The sequence below is a fragment of the Portunus trituberculatus genome, chromosome 38, assembly GCF_017591435.1.
Source record: "Portunus trituberculatus isolate SZX2019 chromosome 38, ASM1759143v1, whole genome shotgun sequence".
Classification (NCBI taxonomy): Eukaryota; Metazoa; Arthropoda; class Malacostraca; order Decapoda; family Portunidae; genus Portunus; species Portunus trituberculatus.
Genome location: NC_059292.1, coordinates 29,299,043 through 29,316,542, shown reverse-complemented (window position 1 = coordinate 29,316,542; position 17,500 = coordinate 29,299,043). Strand labels below are relative to the sequence as shown.

The following is a 17,500-nucleotide window of genomic DNA, read 5'->3' as shown; positions in this document are numbered from 1 at the left end:
CAAAGGCAGAGTCTACGGCCTCCGCGTTCTCCTCCTCCGTGGTGGTGAGTGAGGTCTGTTTCAACGTCCCTGACAGGCCATCACGACTCACGCTGGTCTGGCCTTGCTCTTCCCTGCCCACCGTGTTCTCCGCGGGCTGCCTGGCATCACTCTGGCCAGACGCAGCGCCCACCGGGAGGCTCCTCTCTCCTCCCGTCATTGCACAGCACCAGCTCAGCGCACTCCCCAGCGGGGTCACATGGCGCGGACACCCCCTCTGTGGCGCCTCTAAGCGTGTGGTGGTGGGGATGCCAGCGCTGCGGTCACATGGCACGGCGCACCACTACCTGACGGAGCCGCACTGCCACCACTGCTTCAGGCGGTGCTCAGGGCACTGACGGTGGAGCACAGGACAGTAATGTCCAGGTCTTTTGGACCGTGTTTCTGCTACCAGGCGTCGCGCCACGCCGCGGGTGTCACTCACGCCTGCACGGCACTGTGTGCTGCCACGAGTCTCTGATTCCTGGACACCGGGAAGCAAGGTTAACACACGGACAACACACACACACACACACACACATACACTAATACGCACATTGTCAAGGTCACATTTCACTATTCATCTCTTCCCTCCCGCCGCCATCTTTCCCTCGTCAGCCATTGCATAAGGCACCTCCTCCATTCCACCCAGCTCCTTCCAGCCCCTTCCTCTCCTGCCACCCTTCCCCTTCTGTGGGCGAGGCGGGCAGAGGTATGACGAAATTTCGCCGAAACGTAACCTTTCTACTTGTCTTTTGAGCGGTGGCGGTGGTAATAGTAGTAGTAATAATGGTAGTAGTAGTAGTAGTAGTAGTAGTAGTAGTAGTAGTAGTAGTAGTAGTAGTAGTAGTAGTAGTAGTAGTAATAGTAGTAGTAGTAGTAGTAGTAGGAGAAAGAAAACTGTAATAACAACGAACAAACACATTAACCAGACTATCAATCACCTCTGAGGGAAGGCAGGTGTACTGTACATTTCTCCTTCTCCTCCTCCTCCCACTCCAGCCATTTATTTTTCTCTCCAGCAGCAGATTACATTTACTGATAACGAGGCGCGTGCGACACACACACACACACACACACACACACACACACACACACACACGATAAGGAGATTCTTCTTGTTACACACACTCTTCTATTAATTAAATTTATTCTATTTTTACTTTACATCTTGTCCTCTCTCTCTCTCTCTCTCTCTCTCTCTCTCTCTCTCTCTCTCTCTCTCTTTTCATCCACCATCCTTCACTTTCCCTCCCTTCTCTCCTTCCATCCCTCCACCATTTTTCTCTCCACTATCACATCGTACCTCCACTTCCACTTCACCCTTCGTTATCTCGCTGCGCTATCGGGGGCGTGACGTCAGTAAATTATCTCTGCCCCAAACACACACACACACACACACACACACACACACACACACACACACACACACACACATACACACACACACTTATTCATCATTGTCATGTATCAAGCATCTGTCAGTCAATCAATACGTTCATCACTTATTACTTCCTTTCTTCTTCCTATTTTCTCTTCCTCTTCTTCTTCCTCCTCCTCCTCCTCCTCCTATTCATTATTTTACTGTTAATTGCCTTCTTTCTCCATCCTCCTCCTCCTTCTCCTCTACTTTGGTTTGCATGAGGACGTGGGTGTAAAGATAAATTATAAGGAGAGTGAGAGGGGAAGGAATTGGGGGAGAATTTGGGAGAGGAGAGAGATGAGTGGTAGGGGTCCCTCTGCCCGCATACCGCCCCTGCCCTACCCGCTCCTTCTCCTCCTCCTCTTCTTCCTCCTCCTCCAGTCCCCCGCAGCTACGTAAACAGTATGCATAGGTGTGTTCTACTTTGGTACCGTGACCGATAGTAACCTCCTCCTCTTCCTCCTCCTCTTCCTTTTCCTCAGTCTTCTTCTTCTTCTTCTTCTTCTTCTTCTTGAACTCGTAAATATTGTTGCTATTTTTTTTTTCAATGTTATTTTATTGATTTTTTTTAATGCCTGTTTTATTTATCTATTTATTATTTTTTGTGTGTGTTTTCGCCACTTAAATAGTCTATGAAGGGAGTAAAAGGTCTGCTGCTGTTGTCTCTCTCTCTCTCTCTCTCTCTCTCTCTCTCTCTCTCTTTCTAACGGGGCGAAGGTGTCATGTCTTTAAACTACTTCCGGCGATTAAATTTCCCAAACAATACGTCGATTTGCGAAAATAGAGGAGGAGGAGGAGGAGGAGGAGGAGGAGGAGGAGGAGGAGGAAGGAGGAGGAGGAGGAGGAGTAAGAGAGCCTTCACCTTTACCTCTCCATAATTTTAGCAGAAGCTCTGACGACTCCTTCTCTCTCTCTCTCTCTCTCTCTCTCTCTCTCTCTCTGGAATGCTGGTTTAAGTACATGCGGTTAACTGCTTTTAATGTTTTCTTCCTTCTCTCTCTCTCTCTCTCTCTCTCTCTCTCTCTCTCTCTCTCTCTCTCTCTCTCCGTCACGGCACTGTTCTTCCTCCTCCTCCTCCTCCTCCTCCTCTTCCTTTTCCTGCATATTGAAAAAGACAGGAAACGAGAGAGAGAGAGAGAGAGAGAGAGAGAGAGAGAGAGAGAGAGAGAGAGAGAGAGAGAGAGAGAGAATAAATTCGTTGCTCTATTTTCCCCCTCATTACAGGCACCTCACCTTCCCCCTTCCCTTCCTCCTCTCCCTTCCCATTCTTCCCCGATCACCCTCCCCATCTCTCTCTCTCTCTCTCTCTCTCTCTCTACGCTGTACTCTTTCACCTTGTCTTCCTCTCTCTCTCTCTCTCTCTCTCTCTCTCATCATTTCTCATTGTAACTTTAACTTTTACTCTCTCCTTCCCTCCCTCCCTCCACTGTCTCTCCTTTCCTTCTTTCCTTCCTTCCTTCCTTCTTTCCTTCTTTCCTTCATTTCTGTAAATCGTTCTCTGTCTCCTTCTCTCCCTCCCTATTCCTCCTCCTCCTCCTCCTCTTCCTCATTCTCCTTTTCCTCTCATTTAATTTATTGTACTCTCACACCATCTGCCCTGACCCTGACTCACTCTCACTCTCTCTCTCTCTCTCTCTCTCTCTCTCTCTCTCTCTCTCTCTAGTAAAAAAGGAAAAGGAAATATGATGTAAAAATATAAGAAAAAAGGATTAGAGAGGAAGAGAGAAGGAAAAGTGAAGGGCTGAGGAAGAGGAGGAGAAGGAGGAGGAGGAGGAGGAGGAGAAGGAGGAGAAGAGTCTTATCAGAAACACGTGACTTCAACAATAACAAATGAGAACACAAACACGACGGTAATAAGTGAATGAAAGACGAGACGAGCTTGAATGAAAACACTGGATAAACTTGAGTGGTGAGTGAATAAGTCTGTGAATGAATGGAGGGGACCTGTGTCTTTACTCTTCGTGTTGTGGTGTGGTGTTGACTGGTGATGAATTGTGATGACTGGTGTTGAGCAATTTTTTTTTGTATAGTTTTATTTATCTCTTTTTATTTTATTTTTTTTTAACCTAGTGTAACCTTATCTCGAGTGGTGTTGAGTGGTGTTGAGTGGTGATGACTGGTGTTGAACTGTTTTTTTTGTATATTTTTATTTATGTATTTATTTATTTTTAACCTGGTGTAACCTTATTTCGAGTGGTGTTGAGTGGTGTTGAGTGGTGATGACTTGTGATGATTGGTGTTTAGCAGTTTTTTTTGTATATTTTTATTTATCTATTTATTTATTTTTAACCTAGTGTAACTTTATTTCGAGTGGTGTTGAGTGGTGATGACTGAATGGTGTTGACTGGTGATGATAGACCTTGAGTAATTCTATTTTCGTATATTTTCATCTTTTATTTTTATAACCCAGTGTAACTTTATTTTGAGTGATGTTGAGTGGTGATGACTGACTGGTGTTGATTGGTGTTGACTGGTGTTCAGCGATTCTTTTAGTATATTTTCATCTTTTTTTTTTTTTAAGTTAGTGTAACCTGATTTTTCGTGCTGAGGTGTGGTGTTGACTGATATTGACTGGTGTTGACTGGTATTAACTAATCTTTTTCATATATTTTCACCTTTTTATTAACCTAGTGCAACCTTATTTTGAGTGGTGTTGAGTGGTGATGCATGACTGACTGGTGTTGAGTATGGTGTTGACTGGTGTTGACTTTAAAGTGAATGAATTGAAGAGGACTGTTTACCTTTTCTGTTTACTCTGTTTTGGTACTTCATTCATTCATCTATTGTGTTTTTGTTATTTATTTTTTAGCTTATTTGTGTGGAGAGAGAGAGAGAGAGAGAGAGAGAGAGAGAGAGAGAGAGAGAGAGAGAGAGAATATTCAGTTAATATATTGTCTATCAGATTATTACACGAATTTTGTATCTTTATAAAGTTTAGGAAGGTCTCTCTCTCTCTCTCTCTCTCTCTCTCTCTCTCTCTCTAATCAAGTATTTACATCATTATCCACTCTTCTCAAACGTACGTTGATAATCAGTTTAATTTTCCTCACTCTTTTTCCCTGTCTTTCCCTCCTCCTCCTTCTCCTCCTCCTCCTCCTCCTCCTCCTCCTCTACCTGGTTTCCTGTCCTGTCTCTAACACTATGTAGTTAGTATAGAATAGTTAACCAAACAGCCTAGTAAGGATCCCAGGGTCTGTTGTTGCTTGGTCTTTCCTTTGTATTCCTTTGTATTCCTTTGTATACTCCTCCTCTGACTCCTTTCACTTTCAACCCTCCACTAATTAACCTGTTTACTGATTCGCGGCTAATCACTGACAGCCATTCAGAATTAAGACCAAGAAAATAAACCCTTAATATTCCTTTGACCAGATATTAAAACCCAGCACAGTGGCTTACTGGGAAGAACTCTGACGCTTGTTGGCCCCCATCATGAATTCGTTTCCCTGAGTGCTGGCAGGAGGCGGCAGTGGTAAGGAGTGACAAGCCGACAACCGGTTCTATACTGCCCATCACAGCCACACTCGTAGAAGTACGTATAGGTTTGTAGTATAGACTGACACACACACACACACACACACACACACACACACATCAGATTTATTCGTTGCTAATGTCAATGTTTTTCTTTATATATGAGCCTGAATGTGTGTCTCTCTCATCCGGCTAAACTTTCATTTCATCATTCTTTTTATTCTTTGTTTGCCTGCCTGTATCTCTCTCTCTCTCTCTCTCTCTCTCTCTCTCTCTCTCTCTCTCAAACATTATGAAAATCCCATTGCCCTCACTATCCCTACCAATACAAAGACTACTACTGCTACTATCACTATTACTGTTACCATTGCCATGACTATTTCACCTGCTACCACTGCCACGACTATCAGCTATCACTATCCTCCTCCTCCTCCTCCTCCTCCTCCTCCTCCTCCTCCTCCTCCTCCTCCTCCTCCTCCTCCTCCTCCTCCCCTTACTAACCTAACCCAACCTCCAAGACAACTTTTAAGTCACTCAACTTCAACCTTTACTAAACATGCCATTTTTTTTTGTTTCTTTTATTAATTAATCTCCATGCGGTCTCTTATTCACTCCCTTTTCTCCCCTCCTGACCTCCTCCTCCTCCTCCTCCTCCTTCCTCCTCCTCCTCCTTTTATCCCTTCACTTCTCTTCTTTCACCTGTTCTCGTAAATGTTCACCTCTCCCCTCCCTCTCCCTCCTCCTTCAATGTTCCTTACGTAAACTAGATCACTTTTTTCACCCATTTCTCTCTCTCTCTCTCTCTCTCTCTCTCTCTCTCTCTCTCTCTCTCTCATCTGTTCCATATCCATCCTTCTCTACCTCCCTTATTAATTTTTTTTATTTCTTCCCTTCCTATCTTTAAAGCAGGTTCACACGTGCCAATTTGCGACTGAAATTTTACGTAGGTAGAATTTCCGACTCATTCTTTCTAGTCGGAAAGTGTCACACGTAGCTCTTGTAAAGTATCGACTAGTTGGCGCCTTGGCGGGAAGTGAATGTAAACAAACGGCTACCCGCCAAGATGTCTTCCTCCAGTGACGATGCTGAAGCTGTGGTTGCTCTTATTTTGGCGTACCGGAAGAGTCAATAGAAAAGAAAATGCCTGTGGATACGTCCCTGGCTAAGTAGAAAAAAAGAAAGGAGTGTCTATACCGTACTCTAAATTAGCCTACATTTGTCATAAAAAAATTGTTAATCTTAAGATTATGCACAATTGCGATCAAGTTAAATCATGACAAGTCTTCAATCCTCACCTCCAACAAAACCCTGCACTGAGGGAAACACTTCTTGTAGAGTGGCAGCTATTTCGCCGAACGACGATTTGCGCGTTTTTTTTTTTTACTGTATAATTACTTTTTGGGGTCCCAGATGTGTTCTTTTTCCCTCAACAATTCTAACATCTTCTTTTCTATCTCTGGAGACCACATTTTCAAATATCACTCCGTGACGTCACGACGTAAATAAAGTCTTAAATCGACTAACAAGACCAACATGCTGGTATTGTTTTGCGACTGCATTCTCTAGTCGCTAGGCACCGATTTTGAGTCGGAACTTTTCACCTGTGCTATCCTTAATTGGCTTCTCCTTCCCCTCTTCCTCTTCCTCTTCCTCCTCCTCCTCTATACCTTCCTATCCTTCCCCTCTACCCCCGCCACTCCTCCCTTTACCCACCAGTCAGTCATCACTGCAATAAACAACAATGATCTGTGTTTCATAAGCTTCCTTCCCCTCCCTCCCTCCCTCCCTCCTCCTTCTCCTCCTCCTCCTCCTCCTCCTCCTCCTCCTCCTCCTCCTCCTCCTCCTCCTCCTCCTTCCCTCCCTTCCTCCCCTCTCGTCACCTCGCCTCTTCTTTCAATTCTGTCTTCCTCTCTCCTCTTTACTGCTAATTGTGTCCCTTTCCTCTTCTTTACTTTTATATTACTCCCTTCCCTTCTCTCTCTTTCTCTCTATTTTTCTGTTTCTGTTTTTTCTTTGCCTCTGTCTGTCTGTCTGTCTGTCTCTCTCTCTCTCTCTCTCTCTCTCTCTCTCTACTCTATTTTTAACCTATTTTCTTTCCTGTGCTTCTCTCTCTCTCTGTCTCTGTCTCTCTCTCTCTCTCTCTCTCTCTCTCTCTCTCTCTCTCTCTCTCTCCCTTCCCTCCAAATACGGTTAATCCTTCATCGCTCACGCACGCATGCGCACTCACGCACGCACGCACGCACACAAACACACATACACACACACACACACACACACACACACACACACACACACACACGTCTTTGTTCACATACCAATGTATTTTAATTTTATCCCCCTTCTCTCTCTCTCTCTCTCTCTCTCTCTCTCTCTGACTTGGGTTACGCGATATGTGTGATTGTTCATCTCGCCTTTCTTTCTTTTCTTTTCTTTCTTTTTTTACTTCTTCTCTTTTATTTTCATCTCTCCTTTTACGTCCATCTATAAATAAAGAGTCTATCTATAAACAACTTTCCTCACATTTCCATTCCGGTTTATCCATTTTTTTTTCTTTCCCTATCCTTTCGTTTTTTTTTTTTTTATTTTCTCTTTCTATCATTGGTGGATCTTTCTTTTTCTGTTTTTCTTTCAGTGAAGTATATTTTTCTTTCCTCCTTTCCCAGTTCTTCATCCTTTCTCGCTTCTCTTTTCTTTCTCTTTCTCTTTCTCTTCTTTTCTCTCCTTCTTGATTTCTATTTTTGGCTTCATTTTTTTTTGTCATTCATTTTTTGTTTTGTTTTTTCCTGATTTTTGCTTTTCTCTCTCTGCTTTCCATTTTTCTTCCTTTTTCCGTGAAGGAGATTAATTTTCTTCTCCCCATTCACATTTCCCTTCTTCTTCTCTTTTCTTTCGTCTATTCTCATCTCACATTCTTTCTTCTTGTTCATCATGATCATTATCTCCTTTTTCATTCTTTCTCTCCTCCTCCTCCTCGTCTTCTACCCCTCTCTCTATATATACTTATTTTCTACTTTCTATTTCCATTTTCATTCCATTTACTTGCATGGGTCCCCCCTCCCCTCTCTCTCTCTCTCTCTCTCTCTCTCTCTATCTCTCTCTCTTTTTCTCTCTCTCATTTTGTTTTTCATTATTGACGTATTTGTAATTCAGTTTCACATTTCTATTATTTTTAGTGGAGTCAATAATCTTTTCTTAATCTATTTCTTTTTGACTTGTGTTTGTGTTGTTATTTTTTCCGAGGTAAGAGAGAGAGAGAGAGAGAGAGAGAGAGAGAGAGAGAGAGAGAGAGAGAGAGAGAGAGAGAGAGAGAAACTAGCAAACTATCTAAGCCAGGGGTTCTCAACCTGGGGTACGCGTACCCCCAGGGGTACGTGAGAGGAATTTTGGGGGTACGTGGCAGGTTTCTCAAAATGCTTCAGTTTTGAATGGCAGCAAATTTGTTTGTATTATACAATGTGTCCTTCACTAGAACTAGGACACGTTAACAACGTTAAGAAGGAAACTCTTGGAGTTATATCACTTGAGAGAAAGCTCTCTTGGATTACAGTTGCCACATAACCTTGCAAACCTATAATATTTGTTCTGATTTATTATTTTAAGTGTTATTCACACACGCAGTGACATATTTATCACTGTTACTAGTTACAAGTTGCAACTAGCTGGAAGCAACACTAGTTCACTGCCATAATGATCGAAAATTGTCTGATATAGTTCCTTTTGGTAAATGCATTGCATGTTAGTCACATATAGTGTCTCCCTGTGAGGTACCAGTTCCTATCGACACTACCTCATAGAAACATACTAATATTAATTAAAAATTGTGTCTGCTCCACATATATAACACAATTTAAACTTAATAAACTAAGTCAATAAACCATGCATTTATTGTTACCCTTCCTGACGCTGCATTGTGGGTAAGGGTACGTGATCAATACTGAAAGACTTCGAGGGTACATCACATTAAAAGGTTGAGAAGAAGAAGAATTAACCTGTGCAGAAGCGAGGTGAAATGTGTGTTAAGGTTCCGTGCTGTCTTTAAGTCTCTAGAAATGAAAGATCTTGGTACACCAGACAATTATGTTTTGCTCTATATTATGATGTCAGTCGTATAAACTCAAGTAACTATAAAGAAATACCATGGTAGAATAAGAACAGAAAAATACTGGTAGGAGTAAAACCCTGGCAAATCAATAGATACATCGTAATACAGTGTTTAGAGACGATTACTCTGTACCGCGAGACGATACTGACTCTCTGAATTAAACCAACCTGCGAACACTGAAATTGTGACAGTTTGGGTCCTCTCCTATTGATATTAATCAAAGTATTGCGATTTATTCACAATAGTAATATATTACACTCCGACGGAACACGGGCCTAATGTGTTTGAGATGTGGCATTTTGTTATAGTACATTTCGCTCTATATAGCGACTGTTTAGGACCTAAAAACTGTAGCTTCAGGTAGATATTCAATAATGTTATCTATCGATTTTCAGTCTTAAAGTAGGGAAAATTACGAATATTGATGCATTTCTTTTATAGTCCTCCTTGCTTCTCGAAAAGGTGCACGAATTTAGAAAAGGTTGAAGAACACTAAACTGTACCCTGAAAAAAATACAGTAAAAGATAAGATAAAATGACCAACATCTCTATTATTACGGAGGCTAATAATAATACCAAGACTAATTAAGTAATTCAGAGATAACGAAACGAACGACGATCACGAGAGCTTCCACGATAACAGTGTGTACGATAAGATTTGATTCCAGATTCCTCGATAGCGCTCCGAGTTTCCAAGATAACAATGGCATTCCAGTTTCCTCGATAGCGATGCAAGTTTCCAAAATGACGATGCCTTTCCATGATAAAGATGCCCTTCCAGTTTCCAAGATAATAATGCGAGTTTCCACGATCAAGATGCAATTCCAGTTTCCACGGGAACGATGCGGGTTTCCACGATGTCGATGCGGTTCCAGTCCTCACGATGCGATTTCAAGACACAATATTGAAGTCCACTTGCCTACACAGGTACTGGGACGAACCCTTTCACCCCGTAAGGATCCACCCAACACCCTTGAGTGCGAGTAAAGTGACGCTGCCACCTTCCTGCGCTGCAATTGAAGTCCACTTGCCTACACAGGTACTGGGATGAACCCTTTCACCCCGTAAGGGTCCACCCACACCCTTAGGTGCGAGGAGAGTGGCGCTGCCACCTCACTGCGACGCAATTGAAGTTCACTTGCCTACACAGGTACTGGGGCGAACCCTTTCACCCCGTAAGAGTTCACCCCAGACCCGTGAGTGCGAGGAGAGTGACGCTGCCACCTTACTGCGCCTCACACGGGTAGCCATGAGCATAACCCGCCACACTCCACTCCCCAAACACTGTCAGTGAGTCCTTTTCACCCCGTAAAGGACCACTGGTACGGTCAGTGCCTGGCTCATGGCGCACAGCGTGCCCTCGTTCATGGCGAGTTGTTCAGCCCGATGTCATTATAAGCAGAGGTCCTGTACACACCACTCACCACCAGACTCTATGCAAGGAGCCCTTATCACCCCTTAAAGGCCCCTCACGGCATCATCTGATGGACGGTAGACACGGCAGACTGCTTAAGGCGACGCCTTGCCTAGTGTGAGGCGCTGCAAGTTGACAACAATCAGTGAGCTTGAAGCCGCGAAGGAAAATGAGTCCACGTTAACAATGGGATTCCACGACAGGTTGCGATTCCAGTGTCCACGGTACAGATGTGTTTGTTGAGGATAACGATCCGTTTATCGAGGCTAACGGTGCGGCGATGGCGATGGCGAAACGATCCAAAGTATTATTACCTACACAGGTACTGGGACGAAACTTTTTACCCAGAAAGGGTCAACCCCAGTCCCGTGGTTATGAGAGCAGTGACGATGCAACCTTGCAATGCCTCACACAGGTCGCCATGAGCAATGACCCGCCACACACCACTCCCCAAACGCTGTCATGAAGTGAGTCCTTTTACCTAACCTAACCTAACCTAACCTAACCTAACCTAACGTAAAGGACCACTGGTACTGTCAGTGCCTGGCTCATGGCGCACAGCGTGCCCTCGTTCATGGCGAGTTGTTCAGCCCGGTGTCATTATAAGCAGAGGTCCCGTACACACCACTCACCATCATATTCTATGCAAGGAGCCCTTATCACCCCTTTAGGGCCCCTCACGGCACCATCCGGTGAGTGGTAGACATTGATCTCTTGCTTATGGCGACCCTTGCCTAGTGTGATGCGCTGCAAGTGGACGACTAGTAGTGAAGCTTGAGGCCACCAAGGAAAAGCAGGACCTGCAGCCAGTTCCTGCCTTGGGCCCCAGGCCGGACCCGACGGCCACCTCCTTCCCCCGTGCGGCGCCCAAGGCCGTCACGGCCCTCAAACATCTTTAGGCCGAAAGTTCTCAATCGTCGTTTTAATTTTGATTCGAATATAAAATCGTCGATGGTAAATGAAAAATAGCTTTGGTGTGAAAGTGTGCAAGAGTTAGCTGATTAATGAAACAAGGTGAGGCAGCTTTGCTCCGGAGTATTTAGTGTACTTTGCATGTTGCTGCCGTGAATGTGTACGTGTTTGTAGGTAACTGGATAGAAACAGTAGACCAATGGTAGTTGTGTAGCTATTGGGGAACTTTTGAAAATTAGTTAAGCTTCTGGATAGAGTGGATGAGTGCACACAGGTTTGCTTGTCTTATACATAAACTGCCACTTGTAAACATAAATTTTTCTATTTCATGCTCTTAGAAAAAGCAAACTTAGTTTTCTTTATTTCCCTGATCACAATGACGTGTAAATATCAATGTTTCAATCATAAGGAAACACTAGGAGAGGACCCAAACTCCCGTTGAAGTTGCCAGATTCAACAGATATCGTAATATTTCACAGAAAAGATGGTCAACTGCATATCGTATATTTTTGGATATTCTTTTGTCACATAAGGAGATATCAAGATAGGTAAAGTATTTCTAAACATGTATCTACGACAAAAAAAAAGCTATAATAGTAGAGTTAGGTTATAACTATGCATTGTGTTTTTTATATACCATCTTGCTCTATTCCTGGGACAAAGATTACTTCTTCCTCAATTGATAACTCGAAGTTAGTATGATATTTTCTTTCCTTCTAGGTTAGTAAGTAGACTACAAGACACCATGAACCTATGAAGCCCCGTAAATGAGATTATTTTCATAACTTAGAAATCAAAGTCTGATAATGAGATTGTCTATTGCCAACCAAACCGTTCTGCATAGACGTCTTCAGCGTCATAGAGACCTAATGATGTCAGCTCATGGACAGTGGACATCCTGACAACGCGAAACCACAGGGTGTTCATAAAAAGATTTCCAGGGGTACTTAGATGGCTGATCTAATACAATCCTTTGCAGTACCACTGTATGTTGAGTTCCATGTTCCATGTGATAACACAGGGGGTACTGGTAGATGGTCTTATAACTCAGGGGGTTCTTAACGATAAAAAGGTTGAGAACCCCTGATCTAAGCACACACACCTGTCCTCACACACACACACACACACACACACACACACACACACACACACACACACACACATATATATATATATATATATATATATATATATATATATATATATATATATATATATATATATATATATATATATATATATATATATATATATATATATATATATATATATATACACACACACACACACACACACACACTAAGAAACGAGAAAATAAAAGAAAATAATCGTACCTTAATTATCTCTCTCTTCCTTAAAATAAAAGTAGAAATTGACAAAGGCTACGACTCAACTACTTAAGGCCTATACAAACACTATAGGCCTTCTCTTCCTTACAAATATCAGCTTACCAAGTCCAGCTCACGTGAGAACAGAAAAGGGACACACACACACACACACACACACACACACACACACACACACACACACACACACACACACACACACACCTGTCACACTTTATAGGAACAAAGAAAGTAATGTGAGAACCGAGATCGTCTTTAGATTACCAACCTACGACCTACCAGGAGAGAGAGAGAGAGAGAGAGAGAGAGAGAGAGAGAGAGAGAGAGAGAGAGAGAGAGAGAGAGAGAGAGAGAGAGAGAGAGAGAGGAAAGATGACTATGATGAAACTGAATCCTGAGAAGAGATTTGTGTGTGTGTGTGTGTGTGTGTGTGTGTGTGTGTGTGTGTGTGTGTGTGTGTACTAAATAAGAGAGTCTGCGTATTTGGGAAAAAAAAAATTCCTGGTTTTTCTTTATTTTTATCACGACAAAAGAAAAGAAAAAGAAAGAGAAGAAAATATAAAAGCAGCATTTGCAAATAATAATAACAATAATAATAATAATAATAATAATAATAATAATAATAATAACAATAATAATAATAACAATAATAATAATCACACACATAAACGAAAAGGAAGACAAGTCAAATAAAAAAATAAAAAAGAAATAAAAGAAAATGAAAAAACCGTAAAATAAGACAAAAAAAAGAAAAATTAAAATTGAAGAAAATAATAATAAAAAAAAAACTGGTAAAAGTGTGATCAGTGTGATCAAGAGAGAGAGAGAGAGAGAGAGAGAGAGAGAGAGAGAGAGAGAGAGAGAGAGAGAGAGAGGAAAAGATAACTAATCCTTGTTTCACGCTGTTGCTTCATTCTTATCCCGGGAACTGTGGCGAGGGGAGAGAGAGAGAGAGAGAGAGAGAGAGAGAGAGAGAGAGAGAGAGAGAGAGTAAAAGGATGGAGAAAAACAAAAGGCGAAAAGGAAACAGAAAAAAAGAGGAAAGTTTTAGGTTAGAGAAAGGAGAAATGGAGAAAGAGGAAGAGAGAGAGAGAAAAAAAAAGTCAAGTGTAGGATAGTGAGAGTTGAAGGTGAAGGGAAGTAGAGAGAGTGGGGAAGGGAGAGGGAGGAGAGAGGGGAGATGAGGTGGTTCGCCGCAAAATCAATCCACAAGCAGTATTTTATTTCCATATTTAGCTTTGGTGTTGAATATCAGACTCAACTCTCCCCTCCTTCTCCTCCTCCCCTCCCCTCCCCTCAATCCACAGTGTCCTTTCCCTTGTCTCCCCTCCCCTCCCTTCCCCTCCCCTCCTTTCCTTCCCCCAGTGGGTGGATGTGGCTCTGTGGTTTAGTGCCTCGCGTTGCATTGCCGCTCAAGGGTTTTGAGTTAGGTCGTGACCAGCGGCAGTTTCTCGGAGAAAGATGCAGCGCTCCCTCACAGTGCCAGCCAACGCCATTGTGTTTGGTGGCTGCATTATTTTCCCTCACTTTCATCTCATTCCACTTTCCCCGGCACTAATTCCTTAATATCCTGCCCGCTCCTCTCCTTCCCTCTCCCTCTCCACCCGCCACCCTCCACTCCCATCCATCGTGAGGCTGATCGGCTGCGCTGACTTTGGTAACAGAGGAGAGCGAGAGACAGGGGAGGGTCAGGGTGGTGTGACCTGGCTCATCGCGGGTCACGGATCACTGGTCACGACTCCCTCCGCGCCAGTAGTGTTCTCAGAGCATACGGGGCGCGGCGCGGACTCCCGGGACACCTGGTGGGGCTGAGAGAAGAGAGGAGGGCAGGGGGGGGGGGTCGGTTTAACTAAGTGGGGATGGGCGTGGGGTGGAGGTGTGGTGGAGGTGTGGAGGGGGAGCGGAGAGGAGGGTGAGGGGATGCTGGAGCAATGACGCAGCTTCGGTAAGGCGAGGAGGGAATGTGACCCATGGTGGCGGGAGTGCTACGTCCCCGGGGCGGTGGTGGGGCGGGATGGCAGGGGCAGGGCGGTGGCTAGGCCAGGGGAGCCGGGAGGCGGGGCTGCGGCGGGGCTGTGGTGCAACTGCGGCAAGGCTCCGGAGGGCGGCGGTGAAGCCTTAATGAACTCAGCCCAACCTGAGCTACCGCGCCCAGCACTGCGGCGGCCGGCCAAGCATTGCACACCAGAAACTACGCCGACTCCGACGCCCCGCGGGGCACCAAGCGTGGCGGGATGATGGCCCCTCGCTGACCGCCCCGGGGACCTGCGTTGGTGTTTATCCGCTGAGGGCGAACCGTCGGGGCTACAGAAAGAGTCTGAGGTGGCGGCGAGGTGTTAGGGCAGCGGACATCGCCTTCGCCTGGGGCAGTTCTGGTTACCCTCCACGCTGCAAATCCCCTGACCCCCCCTCACCCCAATATGGACCAAGGGACACAGGCGTCTGAGACTAAAACAGTCCTACAGCAACCAACCAAGCTCCGCACCGCACCGCGCCTTGCACCCCCGCGCCGCGCCGTGTTGCTGCGGCAGGAGCACTTTGCCACCGTGATGGGCTGTGCATGACGAGGAAGCAGAGCAACCTACTCCACTCCCCCGACTCCACGCCCACACCACACCCGTCCCTCACCCCGCCCTAACCCTAAGTAACGACCAGAACCTGCTGCGCGACAACACTTGGTGGACGCTGTCTGCCCGTCCATCCTGCCCCGCCCGCCACTCTGCCACAAGGGGCCCCGGGATGTGCTGCGGCCATTTACTCGTGGAAATGATAACTGACAAAGGGTGGGGACGGGAATGGGAGGAGCGATGACACACACACACACACACACACACACACACACACACACACACACACACACACACACACACACACAGGGCAAATTAATCAATAATCTTCATGATTAACAGCCTTTCAAGAACAGAGGTCATTAAAACTGATGACAAATTGATTTCTTTATCAGGTGAACCTTCGAAATGAGATAAGAAAACTCCACAATTCACTGGCTCTACTCCGCCTCTAATGCTGAGTTCAGTTTTAATGTTTTATCAGCAAAAAAAAGTTCAAGAAGTTGGGGGAGCACAGTAAAGACAAACAAAAGCAATATTATTGGTGAGAAAATGAAAGGATTAACAAACTGCATTTACTTTCTTTCAAAACGAAGGATTCGAGGCAAGCCAAGTGTTTCGACTATTGGAGAGTCTGGATGTCACTATTGTGAACCGCTGGTGTACACTCGACTGATCAAACGGAAAAAAGAAAAAAAACTTTGAGACAAATGGAATTTTGGAAAGAGATTCACACCAAATGAAGCGACTGGTTTCCTCCAGGGTGGGTTCGTTAACATGTGGAAGTCTTTACCTTGAGATGTTGGAGATAGCACAACAATTACATCGATTAAAAACGAATCAGACAAGTTTTTGGACGGACTCCACAACTGAGGCATTATCCGCTGTCATAGAAACTTGCAATTAAAATTCGTTCAGGTTCACTTTGGCGTAAAAAGTCGCTTTGTTGAAAGGTGGAGTTGTTGGCTATTGAGCACCAAGCACAACACACGAGTAGCAAAACCTCTTATCTCTTCCCATAAAATTTCTATACAGTTTCTCCACACTGCATTGAATAGACTACTTCTCCCTGCCAGGTTGGTGTGGGGAAACAGTAGGTTATCCTTTTTCTATCAATGTATGCTGAATATATAGTGTGGCTCATAAAAGCAACCCTAAAATTTCTATACAGTTTCTCCGCACTGCATCGAATAGACTGCTTCTGCCTGCCAGGGTGGTGTGGAGGGAACAGTGGTTTGGGGAAGGGCCTTCATATGTGTTTTATTTTTTTTTCTCTCAATGTATGCTAGACAGTGTAGTTCATCTAAACAACTCTATAAGAACCTACAAGTCCGCTGTTGTATGTCATTCCATTGTTTCTTTACTTCCCTCTCTCCTCTTCTTCCTCCTCCTCATGGTCATGATCTACTTTCTGTTGACTTGTTTTACTTCGTCCTCGTAACCACCAACACCACCACAGCCACCACCATCACCATCACTACCACGTCTTCTACTACTACTACTACTACTACTACTACTACTACTACTACTACTATACCATTTCTACTGCTACTATTTCTATTGCTGCTACAACAACAACAACAACAACAACAACAACAACAACTACAACTACTACTACTACTACTACTACTACTACCACTACTACATACTACTACTAATCAAGCACCTATAGAAGTAACACTAGCACAAGCGTGGCGGTGGAAGAGGTAGCAACATTAACAGGTAGTAGTAACAACAAAAGCAGCAGGAGGAGCAGGACCAAGAGAAAGAGCGAGAGGAGGAACTTCATCTCTTTCTCGTTTCTTTGTCTTCATGCCTGACCTCACACAACCCCCTTCCTCTTCCTCCTGGACCACGACACCACGCTCATCAATGGAAGCAACACATCCCGGAAGCAATGACACCAATCAGCCAGCCAGCCAGCCAGACACACAGCATTGGTTCATTGCAGATAAGACACACACACACACACACACACACACACACACACACACACACATAGGTAAGACTAGACTCGACAGGTGAAGAAGCTATTATAGTAATTCATTCCGTGATGTATACACTATTGGTTATTCTCTTCACACCTGCAACCTGTTTCATAAGGAGGAGGAGGAGGAGGAGGAGGAGGAGGAAGTAGTTATGATTTGTTGGAAGATGAGGAGGATAAAAAGAAAGGCGATGGTGCTGGTGGTGGAGGTGGTGATGGTGGTAATGACTATACTGGAGATTAAGTAGATAGATGGTGAA

At 44.3% G+C, this 17,500-nt stretch overlaps 2 protein-coding genes across 2 annotated transcripts in view; both read right to left on the bottom strand.

Moving 5' to 3' along the window:
* The window catches only part of LOC123514499, a 1,769-nt gene extending 1,429 nt beyond the window's left edge, over window positions 1-340 (bottom strand). Inside the window, exon 1 of the mRNA XM_045272382.1 lies at window positions 1-340. This exon is cut by the window's left edge and continues 410 nt beyond it. Within this exon, the coding sequence (XP_045128317.1) occupies window positions 1-199 (199 nt within the window). The 5' untranslated portion in view covers window positions 200-340.
* The window catches only part of LOC123514919, a 176,260-nt gene that overhangs the window by 83,858 nt on the left and 74,902 nt on the right, over window positions 1-17,500 (bottom strand). The gene's annotated exons all lie outside the window — the stretch shown is intronic.